The following is a 26,108-nucleotide window of genomic DNA, read 5'->3' on the forward strand; positions in this document are numbered from 1 at the left end:
TTCTTAAAAAAAAAAAAAAAAGGAGAGAGAAACAAAGGCGGGCAACTATGCTGAAATTCCAAGTCGCTGGTTAGCTACCGCCGTGTTTCTGTCCCTGATGTGTGCGGTCCCTGGCTCACCATACACTCAGGTTAAGTGCTACGCTATCCTGGCCATTATCTGGGGTTAAGGCGGGCCTGGGGATGCAGGTCTACCGGCCTTTGAGGCTGCCCTTGGATCTCACACCTGCCTAGACCGGAAAACCAAGTCAATCCCGGAAAAAAGAGGGGCGGCTGCGGCGGCGTTGGTAGGGACCCGTTGTTATGGAAACAAATAAAGGCCTGAGGCGCGCGCACGCGCACACCGGGAAGAGGATGTGGAACCGGTGAAAGGTGACGTAAAAGCGCCCGGGGTGGGGCAGAGGGCTCGGGACGTCAAAGCCCCGCGTCCCTCAACACCCCGAGCCGAGGCAAGGTGTGCGCGGCGGCGGCGGGCCCAGCTAGGCCGAGATTGGGCTGCGCGGAGCAGATGCGTGGGGAAGCGCCAGGGGAAGAGCAGGGCGGCGGTATCCGCGTCCCGCAAGCCAGCCTCGAAGCGCTCCGCTGGGGCCCGACCCGGGTCCGAGCTGCAGAAGCCCCGCCTCTCGGGCCTTGGGACTAATCGGGTTGAGAGCGCGCCGGCCCGGGCGCGAACTCGCCAATTACGAAGGGCGGCGGTCACCGCCCAATCCGAAGCAGACAGGTGCGAGGTCCTGAAGGCGGAGGCCAATCAGCAGCGGTTGCGGCCTGCAGGGGCAGGTCTTGGCCAATAAGGAGGCTGGAGTGACAGCTCTGCCTGCCAATCGGGAGTAAGAATCCTTCGTGCCCCGCCTGTCCTTCCGGCCGGAGCTCTATTTACCAGGGGCGTGCGGCTCGTTTGCCAATCAGAGTGCAGCTGAGCGGCCGGACAGCCAACCCCGAAGAGCGGCCGGCTGGCGTCCGCCGCACCCAGGAGTTGGGGATGTCCTACAAACCCATCGCGCCCGCCCCCAGCAGCACCCCCGGCTCCAGCACCCCTGGTCCAGGTACCCCAGTCCCTACAGGTGAGGATCGAACTCCACCCCTGCTCTCCTGCCCTGGTGGTCCAGGTCTTGAAGTGAAGACGGCCTGAGTTCTACAATATTGGGCCTGCCGACTAGCCTCTCTCAGCCTCAGTTTACTGGCCTGTGAAGTGGGCGTGGTCACGTAGGGCTTGTAGGTGGAGCGCAGGGGGAGGAGAGTGTCTCTGAAGTTGATCCACCAGGAATGAAGCATCCCTTTGGAGGGAGTCGGGCGTACCCGTTCCGGGGCTTGGAAAGCTGGGACGAGGCTTCCCTACCGCGCTCTGACCTCTTACTCGCGCCTGTTGCAGCCGGAAGTGTCCCATCGCCATCCGGCTCAGTGCCAGGAGCCGCTGCTCCTTTCAGACCACTGTTTAACGACTTTGGACCGCCGTCTATGGGCTATGTGCAGGTGAGTGTGGACGGCAGTTTGCTTATGGATGGGGACAGTAGGTCCGCCCCCTTGGGACCTGAGGTTACTTCCCTGTTTTCTTTTGACATAGGCAATGAAACCACCCGGCTCCCAGGGTTCCCAGAGCACCTACACGGACCTGCTTTCGGTCATAGAAGAGATGGGCAAAGAGATCCGGCCCACCTACGCTGGTAGCAAGAGTGCCATGGAGCGCCTGAAGAGAGGTAAGTGAGGCCAGACCCATCCTGCCCTTCCTAAAACGCAGACTATGGACTGTCTGTCTTTAGGGAAAGAAAGACTCTAGGCTGGCTTGGACTAGGGTCAGAATCCCTACCAGAGAGAGATGTTTTGATTTTTCGAGGTAGGGTTTCGCTCTAGCCTAGACTGACCTGGAATTCACTATGTAGTCTTAGGCTAGCCTCGAACTCATAGTGATCCTCCTACCTCGGCCTCCCCAGTACTGGGAGTAAAGGTGTGGGCCACCCCGCCCAGTTGGAGAGGTGTTTTGAGGTGTTTAAATTTAAACCTCGGTTTCCAGGAAAGTGCCTGGAAGTTTCTGTTTCAACTGGATGCATGTAAGGAATAGCAAAACCTCTATAATCTCATCTATCTTTAAGAGTTAAGCTGCTCTTGGTGTCCAAAAAGAGATGGGGAGGGAGGGGTTCTGCCCTAGAGGGCAGGGCGGGACTCTGGAGGGTAGCTGAGACCTTTTTTGTTACTCTCCCATCCCCATCCTAGGCATCATCCATGCTCGGGCACTAGTCAGAGAGTGCCTGGCAGAGACAGAGCGAAACGCCCGCACGTAACAGTAAGCATCTTGGCCTTCTCATCAGGACCCTTCCGGCCACTGCAGAGCACCTGCTTTTCCCTGGCCTTGGCCCCGAGTTGATTCCTATCCTGGGCTTCCTGTCCTGTGTCCCTTGGTGGGTACCCTACAGGAACCAGAGAGCTGCTCTCCCTCCCGTTGACAACACAAACTGGGCTCCTCCCCCTGCAGGAGTTAGCAGCAAGGCCACTGTGAGTCCCACCCGTGACCTGCCCACAGTGTTGATCCAATTGAAGCATTCTCCTCCGTGATCTACCACTCTGCACTCCTCACCAATTTGAACGTAGTCCTCCTTACCGCAGCAGGGGTGTATAAGGCCAGTTACCTCCCGGGGCCATAGCGACTCTTTTACTCGGTATATCTTTTGCTAAACATGCCCTTTTTATATAAATAAAAGATGATTTGGAGATGTTCTCGCAGTTCTAAGCCTTTCTGGGTCTGGTTCCTTTGAGAAGCCTTCGTGGGCCAGACAGAAAGAGAGGAAGGGCAGAGCATGGAGGAGGAAGTCTGTCTGAACGTGGCTTTGCCATGCCACTGCCCTGCTTCGCTGGGCTCAGGCCCTCAGCCTTCCCAGCTGGGAGTAGCGGAGCTTCTGTGACAGGGAGGCCTTGTGTGAGTGTGCCACCAGGGGGCAGCGCAGGGCCTTGGCTGCCAGCACAGCTGGAGGCACTGTTGACCTGCCTAGGGCTGAAGGGCCCTTCTTTTGGAATGGCAGACATGCCTGGCAGGGTGGAAATGTCAGTTCACTTAAGCCACTCCCTTAAAAGTCCTAGTGCCCCAGACACCACCCTCTTCTCTGAATTGGCTGTAAATACACCAGCTCTGTGACCCCTCAGGGCTGCAGCAAGATGTTCTGCACCCCCAACACTTTGAGTGTTTCCATTCACGGTCCCAGCAGTTCACAACCAGGTTAAGTATGGTCCCATTAGCCAGTTCTTGATGCCTCTGCCCAGGGTGGTGCGCAGCTGGGTTACCAAATTTGTGGGCCAGCTGACATACGTGGGGAAGCCCTTAAACACCATTAAGAGGCTGGTCCAGAGAATTGTAGTGACAGTGTATGCTTGTGTAGCTGAGCGACCCTGAATTCCCATCCCTAAATGGAGGAAGGTCAGAGCCACCAGCTTCGGGGTGCTCTAGGTTTATGGCTGCAGAAGTTGAACCAGGGAGGATGGTCTGGGACCCACCCAGCCATGTTAAACTCCACCCCTACATTGCACCCAGGAGGGCTATCTAGGTGAAAAAGGAACCGAGTCTTTGGGGTCTCCATATAGAACGGAAATAAAGAGCATCGGGACTGGTCACTTCCCCAGCAGTTTGGGGCTAGGAAGACGGGGGCCTGCCCTCCTCCGCCACGCCCGGACCCAGCAGGGTAGGGAGGACCAGGCGGGCCCAGGAAGGGGGCGGGGCGGCCGCAGTGACGCGGCGGGGAGGGACGGCTGGGGCGCCGGCGGCGGGCGGACCGGGAAAAAAGGTCGGGGCCATGGGCCGACGCTGCGCCCCAAGAGGGTCCTGCTCGTGCTGGAATCCGAGGCCTGGGCTGCGGACCCTCCGGGTTCCCACCCTGGGGCCAGCCGCCCCTGCCCGGGCTGGGTGAGGGGTTCCCGCCCTGCTCTAGAGGTGAGTGAGGACGTCGGCAGGCGGGCGGGCCGAGAGCGCGGCTGGGGACCGGGTCAACAGCAGCAGGGGGAAGTGGGGACTGCGGGCCTCTACCCGCTGGCGGGGTGCGAAGTGGGGGCGGGGGGGGGGAACTGTGGCGCCGGACGGGGACGCAGGTGGGCGGAGCAGGCCCCCCAGGGCGGTTGCCGCTGGGATACCAAAGGATGGCTCTTGCCCCAGCCATGGAGAGGGTCAACTTCGGGGGAGGGTGATGGGGTGGCTGGTAAGACGAGTGAAGTGTTGGAGGGACCCGGGGCTCCAGGGAGGATACTGCGAAGGAGAAGTGGACCCGGCTACCCACTAGGGTGCAAAGGCAGGTTTGGGGGAGGAGGGGTTATCGGGCTCTGAAAGGCTAAGTAGGGGGGGATGAGGGAGTGGGAAACACTGGCCGAGATGCGGGGTGCATAGGGCGGCTCCAGAGAGGCGCCCAGAGGTGAAACATCTGGGAGTGGATGACCAGACCCCACTGACTCCAGGAAAAGGGGTGAAGGAGGCAGGACTCTCAGGGGCTGGTCTTAGAAGGCGAGCCCAAAAGGAAAGGGTTAGTTAGGAGGGTGCGGGCCCGTGGGATGCTGTTTCGAGGGGGCTCGGGACACGCCCGCGGGAGACACGCGAGGCTGGCCCTGCAGCGCGCGGGCCCGGCCAGCACCCGCCGCTCTGGGGGGCCCGCGTCAGCGCGCGGTTGCCATGGCGACGGGCGGGAGGGGGCGGGGGTGCGTGGAAAAGAGGTCAGTGCTTAGCCTTGCTGCGGCTCCGGGCTCCGGGCTCGAGCAGCGCGGGAGGCAACGCTGGGCTCGCCTCTGCCTCCTCCTCGGTGGCGGGCCCGGGCATGGGGTCCTGACGGCCGCGCCGTGCCCTGTGCTAGGCGGAGCGGAGGCCGCGCACGGCCAGCCGAGCATCTTCAGGATGCTCATCAAGGAATACCACATCCTGCTGCCCATGAGCCTAGATGAGTACCAGGTAGCCCAGCTCTACATGATCCAGGTGAGGACGGTGGGGAGGGCGGTACTGGGGGCCACACTTCACGATGGGGTGATGGCAGGAGTGCGCAGGCCACACTGAACAAGGGGCTAGCCCTGCTGCCTTCCTGCCAGACCTCTTCGTAGGTTCTGGAGCCTAGAGGAAGAGATAAAGATGTCCTGCTTTGGATATGCAAGTGAAAGGGAAGGACAGAGTGGCAGAAAAGCTAAGGGGTACTTCCCACCCCCTAAGTGCCCAGCTTGTTCAACCCACATATGATCCCCGTTAATCCTCCTCAGGATCTTTAATCCAATGGGGGAAGGGAAAGGAGCTGATGGGAGGGAGGTGGGGGGAGGGACAATAACATTGGCTGATAGCTTAAACATGAAGGGGCTCTGGAGAAAGTACAGGATCCTGGCATCCCTCCTCAAGGAAGGGTGAGGATCAGGCTCCCAAATAGTGTCAGAGGCAGGGGCCAGATGAAGGAAGGGAGTCTATGTTTGGGTTATGAGAAAGGTGGGTAGGTCAAGCTCTCCAGGCCTCAGGCATCTGGCCAGCTCTGTTCTTGGCCCTGTAGGGTCAGAGTCTGAGGGGTGGAGGAAGGTCTAGGGTTTGAGTGGGCCACGTCTGGGCTCCAGTGCTATAAAAGGGCTGCTGGAGGCTCTCCAGCTCTGATGGCTGTGGCAGGAGCTGGGAGTGGGGTCTCCGAGAGGGAGGAGAAGAGTCAGGTCCTCTGAGAGGTGGCCTCATTGCCACTCAGCAGCACATCCAACATGTTCTCCTACCTCTGAGCTTCTGCTGACTTCTCTGCCTTGAGTCCCATCACCATCTGCGGTGGTCCTTCCCACCCCTCAAGTCATGGTCATGTCATTCTCTCAGCCAGGCCTTTCATGACCATCTATCAATAGTGCATTTCCCAGTTCTTGATTCCTCCCGTGCTTTCTTTTTCCCATAGCACTTCTCACCTTCTCATGTTCTCTCTCCCTTCACTGCAAAATGAGTTCCATACTGCAAAATGTCTTGGGTTCTGTCTGCCAATAGAACCCAATATTACATCCCAAACAATGAATGATCAGATCAAGTGCTAGGTTGAAAAACCCCATGGGAAACTGGGCAGTGTCTGTGATCCTGACCCCAGAGAACTGTAGGAACTGAAAAAGTTTATTCAGGAGATGAAGACCAAGGTGTAGACCCCTAGGAACTGAGCTGGGGACTTAGCTCCCCGCTCTACTTTGCCTTGGACTGCAGAAAAAGAGCCGCGAGGAGTCAAGCGGTGAGGGCAGTGGAGTGGAGATCCTGGCTAACAGGCCGTACACAGATGGGCCAGGAGGCAGCGGGCAGTATACACACAAGGTGTACCACGTGGGCTCCCACATCCCTGGTTGGTTCCGGGCGCTACTGCCCAAGGCCGCCCTTCAGGTAGAGGAGGAATCCTGGAATGCTTACCCCTACACCCGAACTCGGTGAGTGTGTGAGGTAGGCACAGGCGTGGGGCCATGAGGGAAGCAGCCCTGATAGGCACAGCCGTGATTCTCACCCGACCCTTTGTCAGGTACACCTGCCCCTTTGTGGAGAAGTTCTCCATTGAGATAGAGACCTATTATCTGCCTGATGGAGGGCAGCAGCCAAACGTCTTCAACCTGAGTGGGGCTGAGAAGAGACAGCGCATCCTGGGTGAGCCTTTCTTTGGGCTCCCTACTGCTTCAGACAAGCCCCAGTTCTCTCCAAGCCTCAGCTCCCAAATATGAAAGGCTACCCTCCCAATTCCTGGGGATGGTTGGGAGGGGAATCTTGAAAAGGGGTTGGTGTTGCTCAATGCTTGCTGAATCCCCCCCCCACCCAGACACCATTGACATTGTGCGAGATGCAGTGGCTCCGGGCGAGTACAAAGCAGAAGAGGACCCCCGACTGTACCGCTCAGTTAAGACTGGCCGTGGGCCGCTGGCTGACGACTGGGCGCGGACAGCAGCCCAGACAGGACCCCTCATGTGTGCCTATAAGCTGTGTAAGGTTGAGTTCCGCTACTGGGGCATGCAGGCCAAGATTGAGCAGTTCATCCATGATGTTGGTAAGCACCTGGGTGAAGGAAGTTCTGCATCCCTAGCATTCACCAAGCCCGTGTTTGGGTTCAGGAAAGCCCCCATCCACTGGGGACACAGCACCGTGAAGCCATCATTTGTCATTTTCATCTGGAACCCTGAGGTGGAGAGGGGATTGGGGGGAATAGCACAGCCTGACTAAGGGTCGGGGGAGCCTGCCTTGATGTACCTGAGTCAGACAGAGGGCAGGAAGCATAATCTGTGAGTCTTGTGCTGGCCCTGACATCCCAACATGCTACTGTTTTCATGGAAATTCTAAGAGTTGGGCACTACTCAGAAAATCTCAGGAGGTTCACCCAGCTTTCACAGGCAATATCCAAGCATTGCAGGCTAAGAAGCTTCAATTCCAGCACCATTCTCCCAGAGGTTCCCTCCCAGCCCCAGTTCCCAGGGTCTCAGCCTGCGGCCCTGGGGTTCAGGAGCCCTTGGCCCACTTCTCCAAACTACTTCTCAACTCTTGAAATTCATCCCTGCCTCATCTTTCATGTTTGGAGGTTGACCATGTGCTCATAGAAGAAGGATCATCCCTGGGTGAAGAGTCCAGTGGCCTGTGTTCTGCTCCACTACTGACCCATCCCAGCACAATATGGGCCACCTCAGTACCTAATGTTCTCCTGTGTACATGAGAAAGAGGTTGGGCCAGATGCTGACAGCTGATGCCTGAGTGATTGTTACATGCAGAGCCTTTATAAATCACTTTTTTTCCCAGTAAAATCACTTTTCAGCACTCATGACACCTGCAAGACAAGAACTGTTGTCATTCCTATTGAGCTTAGAAAGTAATAGACTTCTTCCTGTTGGATCTGAAACATTACTCAAAAGCACACATAAGAGAATTAAAACCACTCACATATAACCTCTATTCAGATTCTAATGTAGCCAGGCATGGCGGCGCACACCTTTACACCCAGCATTCTAGAGGCAGAGGTAGGAGGATCACTGTGAGATCAAGGCCACCCTGAGACTACATAGTGGGCATACATGTGTGTGTGTGTATATATGTATGTATGCATATATATATATATATATATATATATATATATATATGTATATATATATATATATATGTATGTATGTATGTATGTATGTATGTATGCATATGTAAACTTTATTTATTTGAAAGGGAAAGAGGCAGAGTAAGTAAGGTCATCCTGGACTAGAGCAAAACACCTTGGGAAAAAAGAAAAAAAAATTACATATATATGTATGTATGTATTTTCTTCCAGAAGCTTCTAATTCAACCATTATTAATTTATTTCCTAGAGTCTCTAACTTTATTCTTCTTATGATGATGAAAATAGCTCAGAATGGTATTGTCTTGCTTTTGCTCCAGCCTTCATGGAGTGCCAACACTTCCATTAACATTTTCATTAAACATGACAACCTCATTAACTGTTAACGCCTTAATTAACTGTTAACTCCCCAGCAGAAGTCAGCAGGAAGCTGGCTAAAAGCACCAACAAGCATTGGTCCCAGCTGTTGGAGTGATGGGGGTGGGATGGGTCAGAGTTAGGGAGTCCAGAGAGATAGACAAGGTACTGTAGGCAGGAAAGGAGACAGGACAGAAAGAGAAATGCCCCATTCTCCCTGCTTGTCCCCTAGATAGCGCTGGCCCTCCCCTACTTTTTAGATCTTGGTGGAGAGCATACCCAAGGGAGCCATATGCCCAACCTCGAGGGCTGGCCAGGCATGTGGCTTCTGTGGCAGGGAAATAGAATAGTGGGCATGGTTTGGATGCCTGGCATATCTGCAGGTCTGCGCCGGGTAATGCTTCGTGCCCACCGCCAGGCCTGGTGCTGGCAGGATGAGTGGACAGAGCTGAGCATGGCTGACATCCGGGCACTGGAGGAGGAGACGGCTCGCATGCTGGCCCAGCGAATGGCTAAGTGCAACACAGTCAGTGAGGGGCCTGAGGTCCAGACCCCTGGGAAATCCAGCACGGAGGCCCGATCTGGGGCTAGCAATGCTGGAACTCCTGATGATCCTGAGACCCTGCCTGGACCTGATGCCTCGCCCGATGCCAGCTTCGGGAAGCAGTGGTCCTCATCCTCCCGCTCTTCCTACTCATCCCAACATGGAGGTGAGGCTGGGGTTCAGGGGGCAGGGAAAGGGAGCCAGTCACCCTATCTGGGTTCCCAGGCTGAGGCCCAGGTGGCCCTTTAGGAGGCGTGTCTCCCCAGAGCTTGTCTGAGTGGCGCATGCAGAACATCGCCCGTGACTCTGAAAACAGCTCCGAAGATGAGTTCTTTGACGCCCATGGTCAGCAAGGAGGTCCCTTTTGGGGGGGGGGGGCGAGAGGACTTCTGAGAAGCTCCACATGACACAGCCCCTTATCTTCTCAGAAGGCTTTTCGGACAGTGATGAGGTCTTCCCCAAGGAGATGACCAAATGGAACTCTAATGACTTCATAGACGCCTTTGCCTCCCCAACCGAGGTGGAAGGGGTACCAGGTAAAGACCCCACCACAGGGAGCAGGTACTCAGAGCAGCTCCACTCCAAGCTGAATGGAGACCTAAAAAGTGTCAGTTGTAGCCGGTTCTCATTGATCCTCAGATGATGAGTGAGTGAATAGAGTGGAAAGATGGGTGAGTAGCGCAGTCAGGTCCAGATGACACTGGGGGACTTCTGGGAATTCTGGAAGGTTTTCTGTTAGAGTTGATGTCTACCCTGGGTTTAGAAGAATGGAACAAAACAAGCTCGGTGTGGTGGCACACACCTTTAATCCCAGCACTGGGAGGCAGAGGTAGGAAGATTGCAATGAGTTCAAGGCCACCCTGAGGCTACATAGTGAATTCCAGTTCATCCTGAGCTAGAGTGAAACCCTACCTCTAAAAAACAAAAAAAAAAAAAAAGGAGACTGGAACAAGCATTGTCCAACAGAACTCTCTAGGATGATGGAAATGTGTTTATTATTATTATTTGTTTATTTGAGAGAGAGAGAGAAAGAGGCACATAGAGAGATAATGGGTGTGCCAGGCCTTCAGCTACTGCACGTGAACTCCAAATGTATGTGCCACCTTGTGCATCTGACTTACGTGGGTCCTAGGGAATCAAACCTGGGTCCTTAAGTTTTTCAGGCAAGCACTTACCCACCAAGCCACCTTTCCAGCCAGATGGAAATGTTCTTGATTTATATATACATACATACACACACACTCACACACACACGTATATGTAAACTTTATTTATTTGAGAGAGGGAACGAGGCAGAGTAAGACAGAGAGAGAATGGTTGCACCAGGGCTTCTAGTCACAGCAAATGAACTCCAGATGCATACAACACCTTGTGCATCTGGCTTACATGGGTACTGGGGAATCGAACCGAGGTCCTTTGGCTTTGCAGGCAAGCACCTCAACCGCTAAGCCATCTCTCCAGCCCCTTGTTCTTGATTTCTTTTCTTTTCTTTTCTTTTTTTTTTTTTTTGGTTTTTCGAGGTAAGGTCTCACTCTAGTCCAGGCTGACCTGGAATTAACTCTGTCATCTCAGGGTAGCCTCGAACTCATGGCGATCCTCCTACCTCTGCCTCCCGAGTGCTGGGATTAAAGGCGTGCGCCACAACGCCCAGCTTGATTTCTTGATATGCACTGCCCATAGTGTAGCCAACTAGCTACACGTGCTGGCAAGTGCTTAAAATGTAGCTAGTGTCATTAAAGGTCTGATTTTTTTTTATTTATTCTTTTTAATATTTTTTTTAATTTTTATTTGAGAGCAACAGACAGAGAAAGAGGCAGAGAGAATGGGCATGCCATGGCTTCCAGCCACTGCAAACGAACTCCAGACGCATGTACCCCCTTGTGCATCTGGCTAACATGGGTCCTGGGGAATTGAGCCTCAAACTGGGGTCCTTAGGCTTCACAGACAAGCACTTAACCGCTAAGCCATCTCTCCAGCCCGATTTTTTTTTTCTTGAATAGCAATTTTTTTCTTCTCTTTTTTTTTTTTTTGGTTTTCGAAGTAGGGTCTCACTCTAGCTCAGGTTGACCTGGAATTCACTATGTAGTCTCAGGGTGGCCTCAAACTCATGGTGACCCTCCTACCTCTGCCTACCAAGTGCTGGGATTAAAGGTGTGTGCCACCACACCTACCCTGTTCCTAGGGTTTTTATTGTTATTTTGGTCTTTTGTGGATTTTTGTTGGGAGGAGGAGTGGAAATGTTGCCATGGATGTTACCTTGTGTTTGCTAGAGGCAAGTGTTCTAGCGCTGAGCTGAATCCCCAGATCCATTTGCTATCATGTTGGAGGAGAAAGGATTAGAGGAAATGTTGCAACAAACACTGTATAGGAGCATCCCAGTCAGCATGAGGAAATGGCCTCGATAATTGAGAGAGAGTCAGATGTGAGTGATGTGAGGGGGCAGGGCTCAGATAAGCACCAGGACTAGGACACCTGAAGTGCCAATGAGGAGATCTCGGTGTTCCTCTGGTCCCTCTCACTGACATTCCCCTGCCCTAGATCCCAGAATTGAGGCTACCAAAGGCATAGAAGATGGGACCAGAGCACCCAGGGACTCAGAGGTGAGTATATTCAGCTACCTCATGTCCACGTCCTAATTTGCTGCCTAGCCATTTCTCTTGACACCCTATACTCCATTGTGTTCTTTAGGGCCCAGATGGAGCTGGGGAGCTCGGGGCTGAGGCGTGCGCTGTGCATGCCCTCTTCCTCATCCTCCACAGTGGCAGCATCTTGGACTCAGGCCCTGGAGATGCCAACTCCAAACAGGCTGACGTGCAGACGCTGAACTCGGCCTTCGAGGCAGTCACCCGCATCCACTTCCCCGAGGCTCTGGGCCACGTGGCGCTGCGACTGGTGCCCTGCCCACCCATCTGTGCAGCCGCCTATGCCCTTGTCTCCAAGTACTGGCCAGGGGGTGGAAGGGCGGGGAAGACTCAGGGTCCCCAAGGTGCAGACAGCTATTTGGAAGACTTCTAAACTCAGGGAGGATCCTTGGGAGGAAAGGGGAATCACAACTGTGGGTCAGTCCTGGTCATGAATGGACCTGTTTTTTGGGGGGGAAGTGGGGGTTTATTTTTCGGGGGGTTGTGTTCAAGATTGGGCTTCACTCTAGCCCAGGCTAATCCGGTACTAACTCTGTAGTACCAGACTAGCCTCAAACTCACAGCAGTCCTCCTACCTCAGCCTCCTGAGTGCTAGGATTAAAGGTGCACACTGTTTTTTGTTTCTTGAGATAAGATCTCTCTAGTCCAGGATGTCCTGAAGCTCATTCTATAGCCCCAAACTCATGACAGTTCTCTTGCCTCAGCTTCTTGAGTGCTGGGATTACAGGATGAACCACTGTAGATACAAACAGACCTGATCAATGTCTCTTCCTCACATTATAAGCCCAGGGGACTTGTTAGTGGTGGAGGGAGAGGCCCTTACCCATTCACCACACCCTCTCCTCTGCAGCCTGAGCCCCTACAGTCATGATGGTGACAGCCTGTCCCGCTCCCAGGACCACATCCCACTGGCTGCCCTGCCACTGCTGGCCACCTCGTCCTCCCGCTACCAGGGCGCTGTGGCCACCGTCATCACTCGCACCAACCAGGCCTACGCGGCCTTCCTGCGCTCATCAGAGGGCACTGGTTTCTGCGGGCAGGTCAGGGGTTCGACACGTCCCGGGGAAGCATCCAGTGCCCTTCACTGCACCTATGCCCCACCTGGTCGTGACAAGGGCTCTCAGTGGTGTCCACCTTCTCGACTAGGTGGTGCTGATTGGAGACGGAGTTGGTGGCATCCTGGGCTTTGATGCGCTCTGCCACAGTGCCAACGTGGGCACAGGGAGTCGGGGCAGCAGCCGCCGTGGGAGCATGGTCAGTGTGGCCAAACCCAGCCTCCTCAGGAGGGGGGTTGTCTCCATCTCTAGGTCTCTGCCCCTGGAATATGGTCTCTCTGCACAGGGCAGGCCCACAGCTGACCCTCACGTTCTGCTCTGGGACTCCGCCCCACCCCAAACCCAAGCCTGCCTCCTCACTTCCAGATGAAGTTGAAATCAGGTGGTCTCAGGCCTAAGGCTGCTTCTGTCCTGTGTTCCTTCCAGACCAATGAGCTGCTCTCCCCAGAGGTCGGCCCAGCACGGGACCCACTGGCAGATGGGGTAGACACGCTGGGTCGGGCTAGCCCAGAACCCTCATCCCTGCCTACTCAGCGTACCTCCAGTGACATAGCCAGTCCTGAGCCTGAGAGTTCTCAAAACAGGTACTATGTTTACCCTATCACCCCGGAGCTGGGTACAGGCTAAATTTCAGAAGCAGCAGTACTGAGTGCTCCCCTCCCTCATAGCCTACAGGTTGCCCCCACAGCCACCTCCTCCGGGGATCCCCGGCGGGCAAGCACAGCCTCCTGCCCAGCTGCTGCCAGTTCTGAGGCTCCTGATGGCCCCATTAACGCTGCACGCCTGGACTTCAAGGTCTCCGGCTTCTTCCTGTTTGGCTCCCCACTGGGCCTGGTGCTGGCTCTGCGCAAAACTGTGATGCCTGCCTTGGAGGGTGAGCCCTTCGGGTGAGGGGGTGTCCTCTGGTTGCTTTTTTTTTTCTGCCTGCTCCTTCCCCATCTCCTCTGGCCTTTGGTTTTACGTGAGTCAGCAGCTTTCTTAATGTCCGTTCTTACCGTGCAGATGAAGTGGCCTGGCTAGAGAGGGGTAGTGGGAGTCCCAGAAGGACACACTGAGACTTGTGTTTTTTTGTTTTTGTTTTTTGTTTGTTTGTTTGTTTTCGAGGTAGGGTCTCACTGTGGTCCAGGCTGACCTGGAATTAACTCTGTCATCTCAGGGTGGCCTTGAACTCATGGTGATTCTCCTACCTCTGTCTCCCGAGTGCTGGGATTAAAGGTGTGCGCCACCATGCCCGGCGAGACTTGTGTTTTAAAATGACACAGGAGGAACTTCACAGGGCAGGGGCATCCTGCATGAGCAAGGGCCCAAAACCCTGCTTACTCAGAACCCTAACTCTGCTCTTTGAAGCAGGACCCCAAGGAGTGTAGTCTGGAGAGTGCTGACAGAGCTACACAGCATATCATACCCCTTGCATTCCAGGATCCCCAGCTGAACACCCCCCCCATCTTTTTTGTTTTTGGGTATCCAGTGGCCCAGATGCGCCCAGCCTGTGAACAGATCTACAACCTCTTCCATGCAGCCGACCCCTGCGCCTCCCGTCTAGAGCCCTTGCTGGCTCCCAAGTTTCAGGCCATTGCCCCGCTGGCTGTGCCTCGCTACCAAAAGTTTCCCCTGGGAGATGGCTCGTCCCTGCTGCTGGGTACACAGCCCCCCCACAACCAAAATAAAGAGGAGAAGCGGGAGGGAGTAAGACAGATAGGAGCTCCTGTCACCACTTCCAGGTCCAGGGAACCTTCTAGCTCTTTGGGGGTCAAGATCCCCACAACCTTCTGAACCTACTGTGCTGAGTAGGGACCTGGTTAGTAGAGGAAGTTGGCTGAGAGGCATCAGTCTGCCAGTATGTGTGTGGCCACTGTGTCTGTGCGCACTTGGGGGCATTAAAAGTACATGTTTTAGGATGTGGGTGAAAAGTATTATGGTAGGAATGTAGTTAGCTGCTAGGAACAACCAGCAAGCACCCTTCCCCCAACACTTCCCCTTCTACCCAGATATGAAACAGTGCAGCCTCACCCAAGATCCCTGCATGAAGGCTGGCAGGAAAGATGGTGGAGAGCCAGGAGCTGGGCTGTTCCTGGGATCTTTGGGAGAGGGGAGAGGACAGCCTGACTTAACCTGTTGCTGAAGTCGGCCCTCCTCCCCAGCTGACACTCTGCAGACCCACTCGGGTCTTTTCCTGGAAGAGCTGGAGATGATGGTGCCCTCCACACCCACCTCGACCAGCGGTGCTTTCTGGAAGGGCAATGAGTTAGGCAGTGAGCCAGCAGCCCCCAGCACCACGGGTGAGGTGGTTAAGAGTAAGTCGCTCATTGGCTCTTATTCCATAAAATAAGCACATACTCTCCTAGCATTTGCTCTGGACCTCCTCCCCCAGCACCTGCCCCAGCCTTGGCAAAAGAGAAGACTGGGTGGAGAGGAGGGAAGAGCGAGCACCCTGAGGATGGGCAGATGGGCACTGGGTAGCAGGCCACCTAGACTCACTGCCCGCCGTGGCCGTGCAGTCCTGGAGCGCTGGTGGGGGACCAAGCGGATCGACTACTCGCTGTACTGCCCTGAGGCCCTCACTGCCTTTCCTACGGTCACGCTGCCCCACCTCTTCCACGCCAGCTACTGGGAGTCTGCTGATGTGGTGGCCTTCATTCTGCGTCAGGTGAGCGGGAGCCTAGGATGTGGAGCAGAAGGTGGGTAGGGAGGGAATGGGGCACCTAGGACTGGGGGAAGAGCTAGCATTCTCCGGTCCTGGTATACTGCACAGGTGATTGAGAAGGAACGGCCACAGTTGGCAGAGTGTGAGGAGCCATCCATCTACAGTCCTGCCTTCCCCAGGGAGAAGTGGCAGCGCAAACGCACACAGGTTAAGATCCGGGTATGTACTCTGCACCTGCTTGGGGCAAGCTCCTATAGCATCTTCTTGGTGATTGTGGCCCCACCCCTGGGAACCATTACCATCTGTGTCTCCCAGGCACAAAGTTGCAAATCAGCCACCTGACCTCATCCTGGCTCCACCCCTCAGAACCACAGCCCACATACACACACTCAGAACCTCATGTGGGATCCACAGATGTACACACCACTTACCCTGTTTGTTCCCTATACCTGTCTCTTCCACCCTCTGTCCCCCCCCCCCAACAGTATAGACCTGGACCCACACACACACCAACTCTCCCTCCCAACACCCCATTCTTTATCATCCTTCCCACCAGAATGTCACCTCCAACCATCGGGCAAGCGACATAGTAGTGTGTGAGGGCCGTCCCCAGGTGCTGAATGGACGTTTCATGTACGGGCCCTTGGATGTGGTCACGCTCACTGGAGAGAAGGTCAGAACCTGAGACCCAGACCCTTGGTATTTCTGGCCTGCTTACCATCCCCTAATAGCTCTTGATCTGCAGGACTCAGCCTCTTCAGCATCCTAGCCAACATCTGCTCCTGCCTGTGGTTCAGGGCTTGCCCAAGAGCTCTATCGGCCTTCCAACCCCCTTTCCCCACCAGGTGGATGTTTATGTCATGACACAGCCACTGTCAGGCAAGTGGATTCACTTTGGTACTGAGGTCACCAACAGCTCAGGCCGTCTCACCTTTCCAGTGCCCTCGGAGCGGGTGCTGGGCATCGGTGTCTACCCAGTGCGCATGGTGGTCAGGTAAGCGGCAGGTGGTCTGTGGGGATAGGCTCTGTCAGCCTCCTCCCAGTGCTCATGCCCCACTGGGCCCTAGGGGCGACCACACCTACGCTGAGTGCTGTCTGACTGTGGTGGCCCGTGGCACAGAAGCTGTGGTCTTCAGCATCGATGGCTCTTTCACCGCCAGTGTCTCCATCATGGGCAGTGACCCCAAAGTGCGTGCAGGGGCTGTGGATGTGGTCAGGTAGGAGCCACAGCCCTGCTGGCCCCAGTGACTGGTCACCACCCCAACTTATAGAGCTGACCAGTCCCCATCCCACAGGCACTGGCAGGACTCAGGCTACCTGATTGTGTACGTCACGGGCCGGCCTGATATGCAGAAGCACCGTGTGGTGGCCTGGCTATCACAGCACAACTTCCCCCACGGCGTTGTCTCCTTCTGTGATGGCCTCACCCACGACCCGTTGCGCCAGAAAGCGATGTTTCTGCAGAGCCTGGTGCAGGAGGTGCTGCAGCTGGGGACTGTCCCATCCTCACCCTCACCCCATCCAGTAGAACAGCAGAGGCCCATCTGGTCCCACTGCCATCCTCCTAGACCAAAACATTAGACAGAAAAGCCCTTGTCCTGCTCACCTAAGGGTCCCTGTCCTTAAGGCCAATAAGGGAGATCCCACTGTGGTGACTCAAATTGTGTCCTTGCCTCTGCCCAAAGAGTCCCACCCCTAAAGCAACCAGACTGGGGAACCCCCATAGATCCTACTCCCAGCACTCTGGTCCCACCCCTCAGGGCTGCTAACTGGTTTCTCCTGCCACAGGTAGAACTGAACATTGTGGCTGGCTATGGGTCCCCCAAAGACGTTGCAGTGTATGCGGCGCTGGGCCTGTCCCCGAGCCAGACCTACATTGTGGGCCGTGCTGTGCGAAAGCTGCAGGCTCAGTGCCAGGTGAGAGCCCAGGGAAGGCTGGGAACAGGACCCAGGCCCAAGGCTTAAGGTCCATGCACTGTGGAGGGCAGCTGTGAGAAGGCCTCGGAGGCTCCAGGGGACCTGAGTAACTCTTGGGACAGAGGTCACAGGCACCTGGAACTAACTGCCAGGCTTTGGGCAGAGCAGGGATTGATCATCCAAGCTGGTGAATAATTATGGCCTCAGATACTGATTCCCCTCACTATGGCCTTGGGCACAGGCCTTGACTTTTCTGAGATTTTGCTCTCTGTGCATTGCAAGTGATACCAGCATTGGCTGTGCTCATCAGCTTATCATGAAGATCTCATCATTTTCTGAAGGTCAAAGGCTCAGGGCTGGGCATAAATCAAGTGCCTGATAAATGCTAGCTGCTGCTGTTTCCCCAAGATGTCATCTTGTAGATGAGTCAGGCCCAGAGAGGCAAAGTTGGGAGGAGAGCCAAAGTGCCTCGCTCACAGTCTGAGGATACTGTGTATTGAGAGAAGGCTCTCGGGTTGAGCCAGGCTATCACTTGCAGCACTGCCCAGTACCCCCACTCTGCAGTAGGGGCCTAGGAAAAGAAGGGTGTGGGCTGGTAGCCAGCATCTCATTATCCATGCCCCTCTCTGCCCAAGTTCCTGTCAGATGGCTACGTGGCCCACTTGGGCCAGCTGGAAGCAGGCTCCCACACTCATGCCTCCTCTGGGCCTCCAAGGACTGCTCTGACCAAGAGCAGCTATGCTGTGGCTGCCCCTGTGGACTTCCTCCGCAAACAGAGCCAGCTGCTTCGCTCCAGAGGGCCCAGCCAGGCTGACCGTGAGGGCCCAGGAACACCACCCACCACCCTGGCCCGGGGCAAGGCCCGTAGCATCAGCCTGAAGTTGGACAGCGAAGAGTGAGCCCACTGTGGCTGGACATAGGTTATTTATTGATACTCAAGGGGTCTCAAGGGCTGTGTGTAGGAGACTGGAGGCCTAGACCTTGAGCCCCAAACCTGGCCCCACACCCTGTACCTGTCTGCCTCTCAGTGTTACTTCCCTTTCATGGGGGGGGGCAGCCTTGGGGAGTGGGGAGGGAGGGGCTAGGGTTTCTAGTGTGTGAACCCATGAAAATAAACAAATGCATCTTACCAGTTTGCTAACCTGTCTGGCAGCATAGGGCAGCCGAGCCCAGCTTCCAGTTCACTAGGACACTAAGTGCAGAAACGGGCCAGAACCTGCCTAGGATCATGAGATAAGGCCAGAATGGGGCTCCCAGAGGGCCCTGGCTGCTCCTTTTTTCCCAAGGTCATTTCCTGGAAGTCATCCCCATCCCTCTCCTAAAACCCCAAATTGAGCCATCATCAAGTTTACAGGAGTTGTGTGGGTCCTTATGCCGCCCCCTTCCTAAAAGAAACATCTGCCTCCAGAAGCCAGGGCCAGGGGACCATGGGACAGAGGCTGGAGCAGGGGGCCTGCACTAGCAGTGCCTGCTTTCTCTCTCTCCCTAAGACTGGAGGCTCCTGGGGCTCCCCAGTCCAGGCCAGAAAGACTTGCAGGGACCTTAGAGCTGACTAGTGCGGAATTAATATGAAAACCTGATTCTTTGCCTCCCACAAGCCACCCGAGTACCTGGGGGTGCCCAGTGATAATGACCAGCCTTTAAAAGATAGGTCAGTTCTGCAGACCCAGGGAGAGATAAATAAGGCCTTTATATACACAGAAGCACAATGTGGCAGTGGGGAATGGGCAGGCTGTGGCAGCAGCGGGCTGGGCAGGGCAGGGCAGGACGGAGGCCCTGTCAGTGGGAAAAGATGCCCCGGAAGCGGGCCTTGTCCTCCTCGTCCTTCTGCCGTATCCGTGTCTCCAGTGCCCGCAGCTCTCGACTCACCACTGGTGCCAGGGCAGGGTCTAGCTCCAACACCTTGGCAAAGTCGGCCTGGGCTTCCTGGGCGTTCCACACAGCTGCATGGGCTTTGCCTCGCTTGAAATAGGCCTTGACATTGTCTGCAGAGACACAAACGGGCAAGGGCATGAGAGGGACTGGCTAGCCTGTCTCCTGGCACCTGGGCCCACCAAAGGAAAGAGCACTCCCTCATCTAGGCCAATGCTGCCCTTACCCCATCATACCATTCACACTGCCTGGGCATACAGGGCCATGCCTTGCCTGGGTGGGGCATGTGGTCAGGTCCCTGGGGAAGCCCTGAATGGCAGGATGTCATCAGAGCTAGGACCTTAGCCACAGTGCCCAGGGGTGGTGAGGGTGGGAAGAGGCTGCTTCCAACTGACACAGCACCCAGTGCCTGGCGCTTACCATCATACTTGTTGAGGATGGAGGAGCAGTGATCCAGCACCTCATAATACTCTTCAGCCACCAGCTTGCACTGGCAGTAGTTAAGCAGCAGTGGTGTAATCTGCTGGTCCAGTTGGATCCAGTCAGGCGACCCAGGCTGCTCCTGGGACATGGAGTGAAGACACTGAGACCTGCTTCTGCCTCCCCTCCTGTCCTCCCACCACAGCCTCCAGGCACACCTTCATCTGCAGGTTCTTGAGGCACGCGATGGCATCGTAGTACTTGGCAGCAGCCTCCTTTACGTGTCCCTCACGGTACAGCCGGTTCCCCTCCTGGTGGATGAGTGGCACGGCTTTTGCCTTCTCTTCATCTGTCATTGCCCATGGGTCCTGCTGATAGGTGCCAGGGCTCTCTACCTGCCAGGGCAGGGACCAAATGAAGGCAGAGCCCCAGCATACCTCACTGTCCTCCTCAGCAGCAAGCCTTCCCAGAACCTAGACTGGCCAGGCTGCTGGACATCAGATGCTAGGAGGCCAGTCGCTTGTTCATGGGCCACTCGGCACACGTTCCTCAGCATGTCCTCTGTGCCCAGCACTGTGCCAAGTACTAAAAACAACATGAAAAAGATGATTCTCCTGCCAGAGGTTATGTTTCACGGAAGATTCCCTAGGTAAAAGAGTAAATACGTAAACTCCCAGGGTCTTCAAAGTAGGACAGGCTGTGGCCTAATGGACAGAGGACAAAGGTGGGCAAGGCAGGCCCAGAGAAAGTGATCACAGAGACCGCAGGAGAAGGAGCCCCAGGAGGTCACTATTCTTGTCCCTGCCCCCTCCCTCAACAGACTATCCCAGAGTAGGTGAGCAAGGCTCGTGCTCACATTAAGCAGAGCAACAACAGAAGCCTTACCTTTAGCATCTCAATGTGGAAGATGAGAGGCTGGGGGTTCTGCTGCAGGGCATCCAGGTCTGCGTGGCCCAAGGAGTTGTGCTCGTGCATCTGGGCGATACCACAGCAGTGCCGCTGGCCCTCCAGGGGGTCCTTGCCCGCAGCGATGTTGCGGAGGCTCTTGGCCACCAGTGGATACAGGACCACATGCTGTAGAAAAGCATGTGGGTGCAGGGGCTCTGCCAGTGCATGCTGGTGCTCATTGGGCACAAAAGACCCCCTTCTATTCTCTACACTACACAAGGACACAGCTGGTCAAAACCTCAGCCGTGCCCCACTAGAAGGGAGGAGGGTTGTCCCCTCTGGGTGCTTCTGGCCTCTTAGCCCTCCTGCCCAGGAAAGCCCTCAGTTCTGCCACACTCTGGCTATCCAACCCAGAGTCTACTACCCCACCCACAAGTACATGGGCCAACCATCTACTCCTGTCTCCTGTCTTCCTATGTCCAGTAGAATTTTGACTCCTCCTCCTCTCCTTAAGGATGAAACCCATAGTCAGGCCACATCCTGTTCCCAAAACCACCTCTTCCTTATTCTGCCCCACTCACACCCAAATCAGGACCCATCTCAGAACTGTGCCCAGGGCAGCAACTTCAAAACCCCAGGGGAATGGCCATACACCCATCATCCCAGCAACTCGAGAGGCTGAGGCTGGCTTGAGCCTAGAAGTTCAAGACCAACCTGAGCAACACATAGATCACATCTCAAAACAACAATTAAAAGGGGGGGGGGGATGAGGACATGGCTTTGTGGTAAAAACACTTGCCTATAATGTGCAAAGCCCTGGGCTCAATCCTCAGTACCACATAAAACAAATAAGCAAAAACCCTGGGGAGGATGGGTACAGGAGACCTAGGCCAGAATCTTACACTTAGAAAGGCTGGAGGGATGGTGGGAATTCATCTAACTGACTCCCTACTGCCCCCTGCTGTCTAAATCAGTGGACTACTGAGCTAATAACTGCACACATGCTTCTGGTCACCATGGTCTGGGTTGGATCCATTTGGAACCAAAGATAAATAAAAAGGCTGGTTTCCCCACTCTGTATAATGCAGGTCCCTGCAGAAGGTGAGGCCGTGGCCATATAGGGAATGAAGGCTGGAGGGCCCAGAGGAGGGGCTCAAGCCAATGCCAGGCAGACAGAAAAGGCTTCTGAGGGGCAGTGACACAGGAATTGGCTTTGAAGTGTGAGGGAAGGTCCTGGCCACAGAGAATAAATGGAAAGGAAGGATGAGGGGTTGTGCAGGAGGGGAGATCAGCATGGGGGGAGACAGCAGAGCCAGACACCAAAGGGCCATGTGAACAGCCACATTCATGGTCAGCCTATCAGTAACCAGGAACCACAAAAATGGGAAGCAAATAGGTCACTGGCACTTGAGAACAAGACCCCTGGCTGCAGTCTGGCTCATGGACAGGAGAAAGAATACAGATCAGGAGACTTGTGTAGCCCACAGGGATTCTAGGGAGCAGGACGCAGGGCCTGACACCACAGACTACACAGCAGGTACCTTGACATCACAGAGGAACTGGGCGATCTCCCCCTCACGCATGGTGCACACGATGGTCTCCCACACAGGCAACTTGAACTTCTTGCCAATGATGAGCTCCATGGGCTTGCCACGTGCCCGGCTATCATCCAACACAGAGCCTTCATCATCACTGTGCAGAGTCCGGTAATGGAATGTGGCCTGTGGGCACATGAGAAGTCAGACCTTCACTGAGGACAAGTCTAGCCCTACTTGTAAAGATGTCACAAGGAATGAAGCTCACCAGAGGTCACTAGCTGATCCTGCATCAAGCTTTATCCCACCACCTGGATAAGAAAGCTAAGCCACAGTCAGGGAAATAAGGGTCCCAAGGCTAGTGGGCAATGAGATTTGGATGAGAGCCTTCAAGCAGTCTGGTTCTAATCATGCTTTCAATAAATATTTACTAGGACCTACTACATGCCCAAACTCTGCGCAAGACACAAAAATAGCAGTAAACAAAAGAGACAGAAGCCCCAGCCCCCACAGAGCTCCCATGAATCTTCTAGAATAAGGAGATAGACCTTAGACAAAACAGTGTTATGTTAGATGAAGCTAAGTGCTTTGTATATGTTCATGTGTGTGCAGATGCCTACAGAGGCCAGAGGTTCATGTCAGGTGTGATTTGTCAGTCACTCTCCATCTTAATTTTGAGACAGGGTTTGTCACTAAACCTGGAACTTACCAATTAACTAGGTGGCCTGGAGAGTCTTCTATCTCTACCTCCCCTGTGCTGGAATTACAGGATGTACACCACCATGCCCAGCTTCTCATGTGGGTGCTGGAGATCAAAACTCAGCTCCTAATGCTAATACAGTAAGCATTGTACCAACTGAGCCTACTCCCTAGCTCTGCTAAGTATTTTTGATCAGAAAAAAATACAGCAGGGGCTATTTCAAATATAGTTGGGGTGTGAGGGCCTTTCCAAGAAGGCAACATTTAAGCAGAGATCTGAAAGGAACAGAGAAGAAAGTGAGACAGGCAAGAACAGGGTTTGCGGGATGGCTTAGCAGTTAAGGCGCTTGTCTGCAAAGCCAAAGGACCCAGGTTCGGTTCCCCAGAACCCACATAAACCAGATGAACAAGGTGGTGCATGTATCTGGCGTTCATTTGCAACAGCTGAACACCCCGGCACACCCATTCTCTACCAGCCTGTCTCTCTCTCTCTCTCAAATAAATAAAATAAAAGAAAGATAATATTTGAAATGTTCTAGGCCGAAAAAACAACAGGTACAGGAAGCTTGCAGTGGGACATGATGCTTAGTGTTCAAAAGCAGCAAGGCCAGCATGGCAGAGCAGAGTGAACACTGAAAGGGAACACCACGGGGTCCCAGAGACCAGCAGGCATAGACTCCTTAGGACCTATAGACTACGGCGAAGGCTTGAGTTTCTGCTCTGAGATGGGAGCCACTGGACATGATCCAACTCAGTGTCTTGGTATGTGGACACCTTACACGGGGGGGGGGGGGGGGGGGGGGGGGGGCAAAGACAGAGGCAGGATACAGAGTTGGGAGAGATGAGCAGGGATCAGAGTGGATCAGAAAAAATTCAGGAATTCAGGTGGCACTGAGGTGGACTGAGGTGCCATCCAGATATCCAGCCCAACTAGTTTTTTTTTGTTGTTGTTGTTATTGTCTTTTGGGTTTTTGTTTTTGTTTTTTAATTTTTCAAGGTAGGGTCTTGCTCTAGCTCAGGTCCACTATGTAATCTCAGAGTGGCCTTAAACTCATGGCAATCCTCCTACCTCTGTCTCCCAAGTGCTGGGACTAAATGCATGCACCACCACGTTGTCCCAACTGGTTTTCTTTTATAGGTTTTTTGGTTTTGTTTTTCGAGGTAGACATGGAATTCACTATGTAATCTCAGGGTGGCCAGGAACTCACAGTGATCCTCCTATCTCTGCCTCCTGAGTGCTGGGATTAAAGGTGTGTGCTACCACATCCAGCTAGTATAGGTGTGGGGTTTTTTTGTTTGTTTGTTGGTTTTTTGAGAGAGTGAAAGGGGGGAGGGGAGGAGGGAGAGAAAGGACACACCAGGGCCTCTGGCCACTGCAAAGGAACTGCAGACACATGTGCCACCTTGTGCATCTGGCTTATGTGGGTACTGGGGAATTCAATCTAGGTCCTTAGGCTTCGCAAGCAATCTCCTCCAGCCCAAAACTTTTGATCCTCCAGTCTCATTCTCTCACATAGCTGGAACTACAAGCATGTACCACTGGGCCCTGCTTAAAGATCCCTGTTAGCATAGCTGATTGCTGTAGCCCTTTGGCTCTCATAAATCCCACACCATACCAGGCTGGGTTCTCCACTAATCTCCTGTTGGCTTGACCCTGCTGGCCAGGGAACAGCACTCATTTACAGAGTTCTTGCTTGGCTTCCGCAGTATGGGCTAGGATCTCTTCTCACTCTGTCTGAAATCCCTGCATGACTGCTCTAACTGGGTAAGGGCCTGCCTTGGGAAAGTGCCTACTCTACAAAACTACAGTGACCCAGGAGCAAACCTTCAAGAAGAGAAGCCAGGGAAGCCTGCAGATGGGCAGCATCTTGAGGAGGGAGCCCAGGAGACTGGAGATGAGGGCATGTGTGCAAAAAGGAGGAAGGTGGGTGACTCTACTTCCCAGGCCCCAGCTGTGGCAAGTGAGGGGCACTAGAGTTGTCAGAAAGCTGGCCAAGCCTTCTGGGGCTCTTTTCTAGGTTTTTGCACACCCTGGGGGGAAGGGGTTCAGTTTTCCTATCTTTTTTTCACATTTTATTTTTATTTATTTGATAGAGAGGGAGGTAGAGAGAGAGAAAAAAGGAAGAAAGGGAGGAAGGGAGGGAGGGAGGGAGGAGAGAAAGAGTGTGACAGGGCCTCCAGCGGCTGCAAACGAACTCCAAACACATGCGCCACCTTGTGCATCTGGTTTACGTGGGTCCTGGGGAATTGAACCTGGGTCCTTTGGCTCTGCAGGCCAGCGCCTTAACTGCTAAGCCATCTCTCCAGCCCTCAGTTTTCCTATCTTAACAACAATAGCTGGCCTAACTAGTTTCAAAACGCCCTTTACTCTATAAAAATGGTGAGCTTTGACTCTCGGAGGTCCCGGTACTGGCACTGAAGATAACAGCCTACCTGCAAACCGGCTGTGGATGACTGATAGCCTTCCGATCCAATGCAGCCGAATGCCAAGCCAGGGGGCGGAGCAGACGCCTCCGAATTTACCCCCCACTTAAATTCAGACCAATCCGCGTCGAGCTCTGCATGTGAGCGGTAGGGTGACTGGCCGCTGCTCTCTGGGCATGCGCAACCTCTCACCTACGGCCTCCTCCCGCCTCACATGCGCGCCGCACCCCAGAAAGAGGAAAAGGGGAGGGTGTGACACGAACCTTGGTTCCATCCTTAAAGTCGGGGAGCTCTCCTCCGCCCTCCTGTATCACACGCTTTTGGATCCCGTCCTCTCGGAGTCTTGCGATGATATCCGCCATCCTCTTTCCCCGCTGCTCGCTTTCGGCAACTTCCGGACTCGCTCGGTAGCTTCCGGACCTGCTTCGGCAACTTCTAGAGCCTCGGCAGCTTCCGAGCGGGCACCATTTTAGCTGAGGGCAGAAGCCGAAAAGGGAATGAATGTGGACCCGGGCGATGATTGGTTCTCTGCGCAGCGCGGCGTCTGCGTGGGGGGCGGAGCCTGAAGAGGAACGGAGGGGCGCGGTCTCCCCGTGGGGCGTGGTGGGGCCGGCCCTGGCAATTGTACGGTTGACTTCTTTAGACCTGGAGCCGCCCTACTTGGTTGCGTGACACCCCATTTAAAGTTATAGGTGCCTCCTAAGCGCTTTGAGTTAGGGGAATGGAAAAAAGAAAACCCTCACCTGGGGCTGGAGAGATTGCTTAGCGGTGGTTAAGGCGCCGATCTACAAACCCTAAGGACCCAGGTTCGATTCCCCAGTACCCACATAAGCCGTAGTACGTGTCTGGAGTTCGTTTGCAGTGGCTAAAAGCCCTGGCATGCCCATTCTCTATCTGTCCCCCCCCCCCAAATAAAGATAAAAAAGTAAGAAACAAAAGAAAACCCTAACCGTAATATCACACCCTAAAGCTAGTACCGGTTCTATGTATTCCCCTTGGCTTTTTTCTTTTGTATATTTAGTATAATTGTCACTTTTACCTGGATTTTTCTCTTCAGAAAAAGAAGGGAAGAGCACCAGGCTTGGAGG

The 26,108-nt window shown here is 54.5% G+C and overlaps 3 protein-coding genes across 6 annotated transcripts; 2 read left to right on the forward strand and 1 right to left on the reverse strand.

Moving 5' to 3' along the window:
* The first annotated feature begins 551 nt into the window (after positions 1–551).
* Cdk2ap2 (cyclin dependent kinase 2 associated protein 2) lies at positions 552–2,702 on the forward strand. 2 transcript variants are annotated; one of them, XM_045130531.1, is made up of 5 exons: positions 552–1,060; positions 1,369–1,469; positions 1,561–1,693; positions 2,208–2,277; positions 2,467–2,702. In XM_045130531.1, exons 1-4 carry the CDS (start codon positions 979–981, stop codon positions 2,273–2,275), a joined length of 384 nt encoding a protein of 127 aa, XP_044986466.1. In that variant the 5' UTR covers positions 552–978; the 3' UTR covers positions 2,276–2,277; positions 2,467–2,702. The 2 variants fall into 2 exon arrangements, with proteins under 2 accessions (XP_044986466.1, XP_004656820.1); XM_004656763.2 differs by having other exon boundaries at positions 562–1,060; positions 2,208–2,702.
* A 1,066-nt stretch (positions 2,703–3,768) lies between these two features.
* On the forward strand, positions 3,769–18,237 carry Pitpnm1 (phosphatidylinositol transfer protein membrane associated 1). Of its 3 annotated transcripts, none has more exons than XM_004656761.2 (24): positions 3,769–3,912; positions 4,817–4,935; positions 6,160–6,374; positions 6,464–6,585; positions 6,755–6,979; positions 8,764–9,090; positions 9,174–9,269; positions 9,353–9,460; positions 11,463–11,524; positions 11,613–11,863; positions 12,417–12,606; positions 12,713–12,820; positions 13,048–13,205; positions 13,290–13,495; positions 14,090–14,260; positions 14,763–14,915; positions 15,120–15,268; positions 15,374–15,484; positions 15,822–15,938; positions 16,111–16,259; positions 16,333–16,482; positions 16,561–16,744; positions 17,054–17,182; positions 17,818–18,237. In XM_004656761.2, exons 2-24 carry the CDS (start codon positions 4,858–4,860, stop codon positions 18,079–18,081), a joined length of 3,723 nt encoding a protein of 1,240 aa, XP_004656818.1. In that variant the 5' UTR covers positions 3,769–3,912; positions 4,817–4,857; the 3' UTR covers positions 18,082–18,237. The 3 variants fall into 3 exon arrangements, with proteins under 3 accessions (XP_004656818.1, XP_045003447.1, XP_045003459.1); XM_045147512.1 differs by having other exon boundaries at positions 9,356–9,460; XM_045147524.1 differs by lacking the exon at positions 14,090–14,260.
* A 616-nt stretch (positions 18,238–18,853) lies between these two features.
* On the reverse strand, positions 18,854–25,506 carry LOC101593604 (aryl hydrocarbon receptor interacting protein). Its single transcript, XM_004656760.2, has 6 exons — positions 25,284–25,506; positions 21,904–22,083; positions 20,360–20,548; positions 19,693–19,869; positions 19,475–19,616; positions 18,854–19,167 (listed from the first exon to the last, which is right to left on the reverse strand). Exons 1-6 carry the CDS (start codon positions 25,380–25,382, stop codon positions 18,962–18,964), a joined length of 993 nt encoding a protein of 330 aa, XP_004656817.1. The 5' UTR covers positions 25,383–25,506; the 3' UTR covers positions 18,854–18,961.
* Positions 25,507–26,108: the final 602 nt, after the last annotated feature.

The sequence above is a fragment of the Jaculus jaculus genome, chromosome 1 (genome assembly GCF_020740685.1).
Source record: "Jaculus jaculus isolate mJacJac1 chromosome 1, mJacJac1.mat.Y.cur, whole genome shotgun sequence".
Lineage (NCBI taxonomy): Eukaryota > Metazoa > Chordata > Mammalia > Rodentia > Dipodidae > Jaculus > Jaculus jaculus.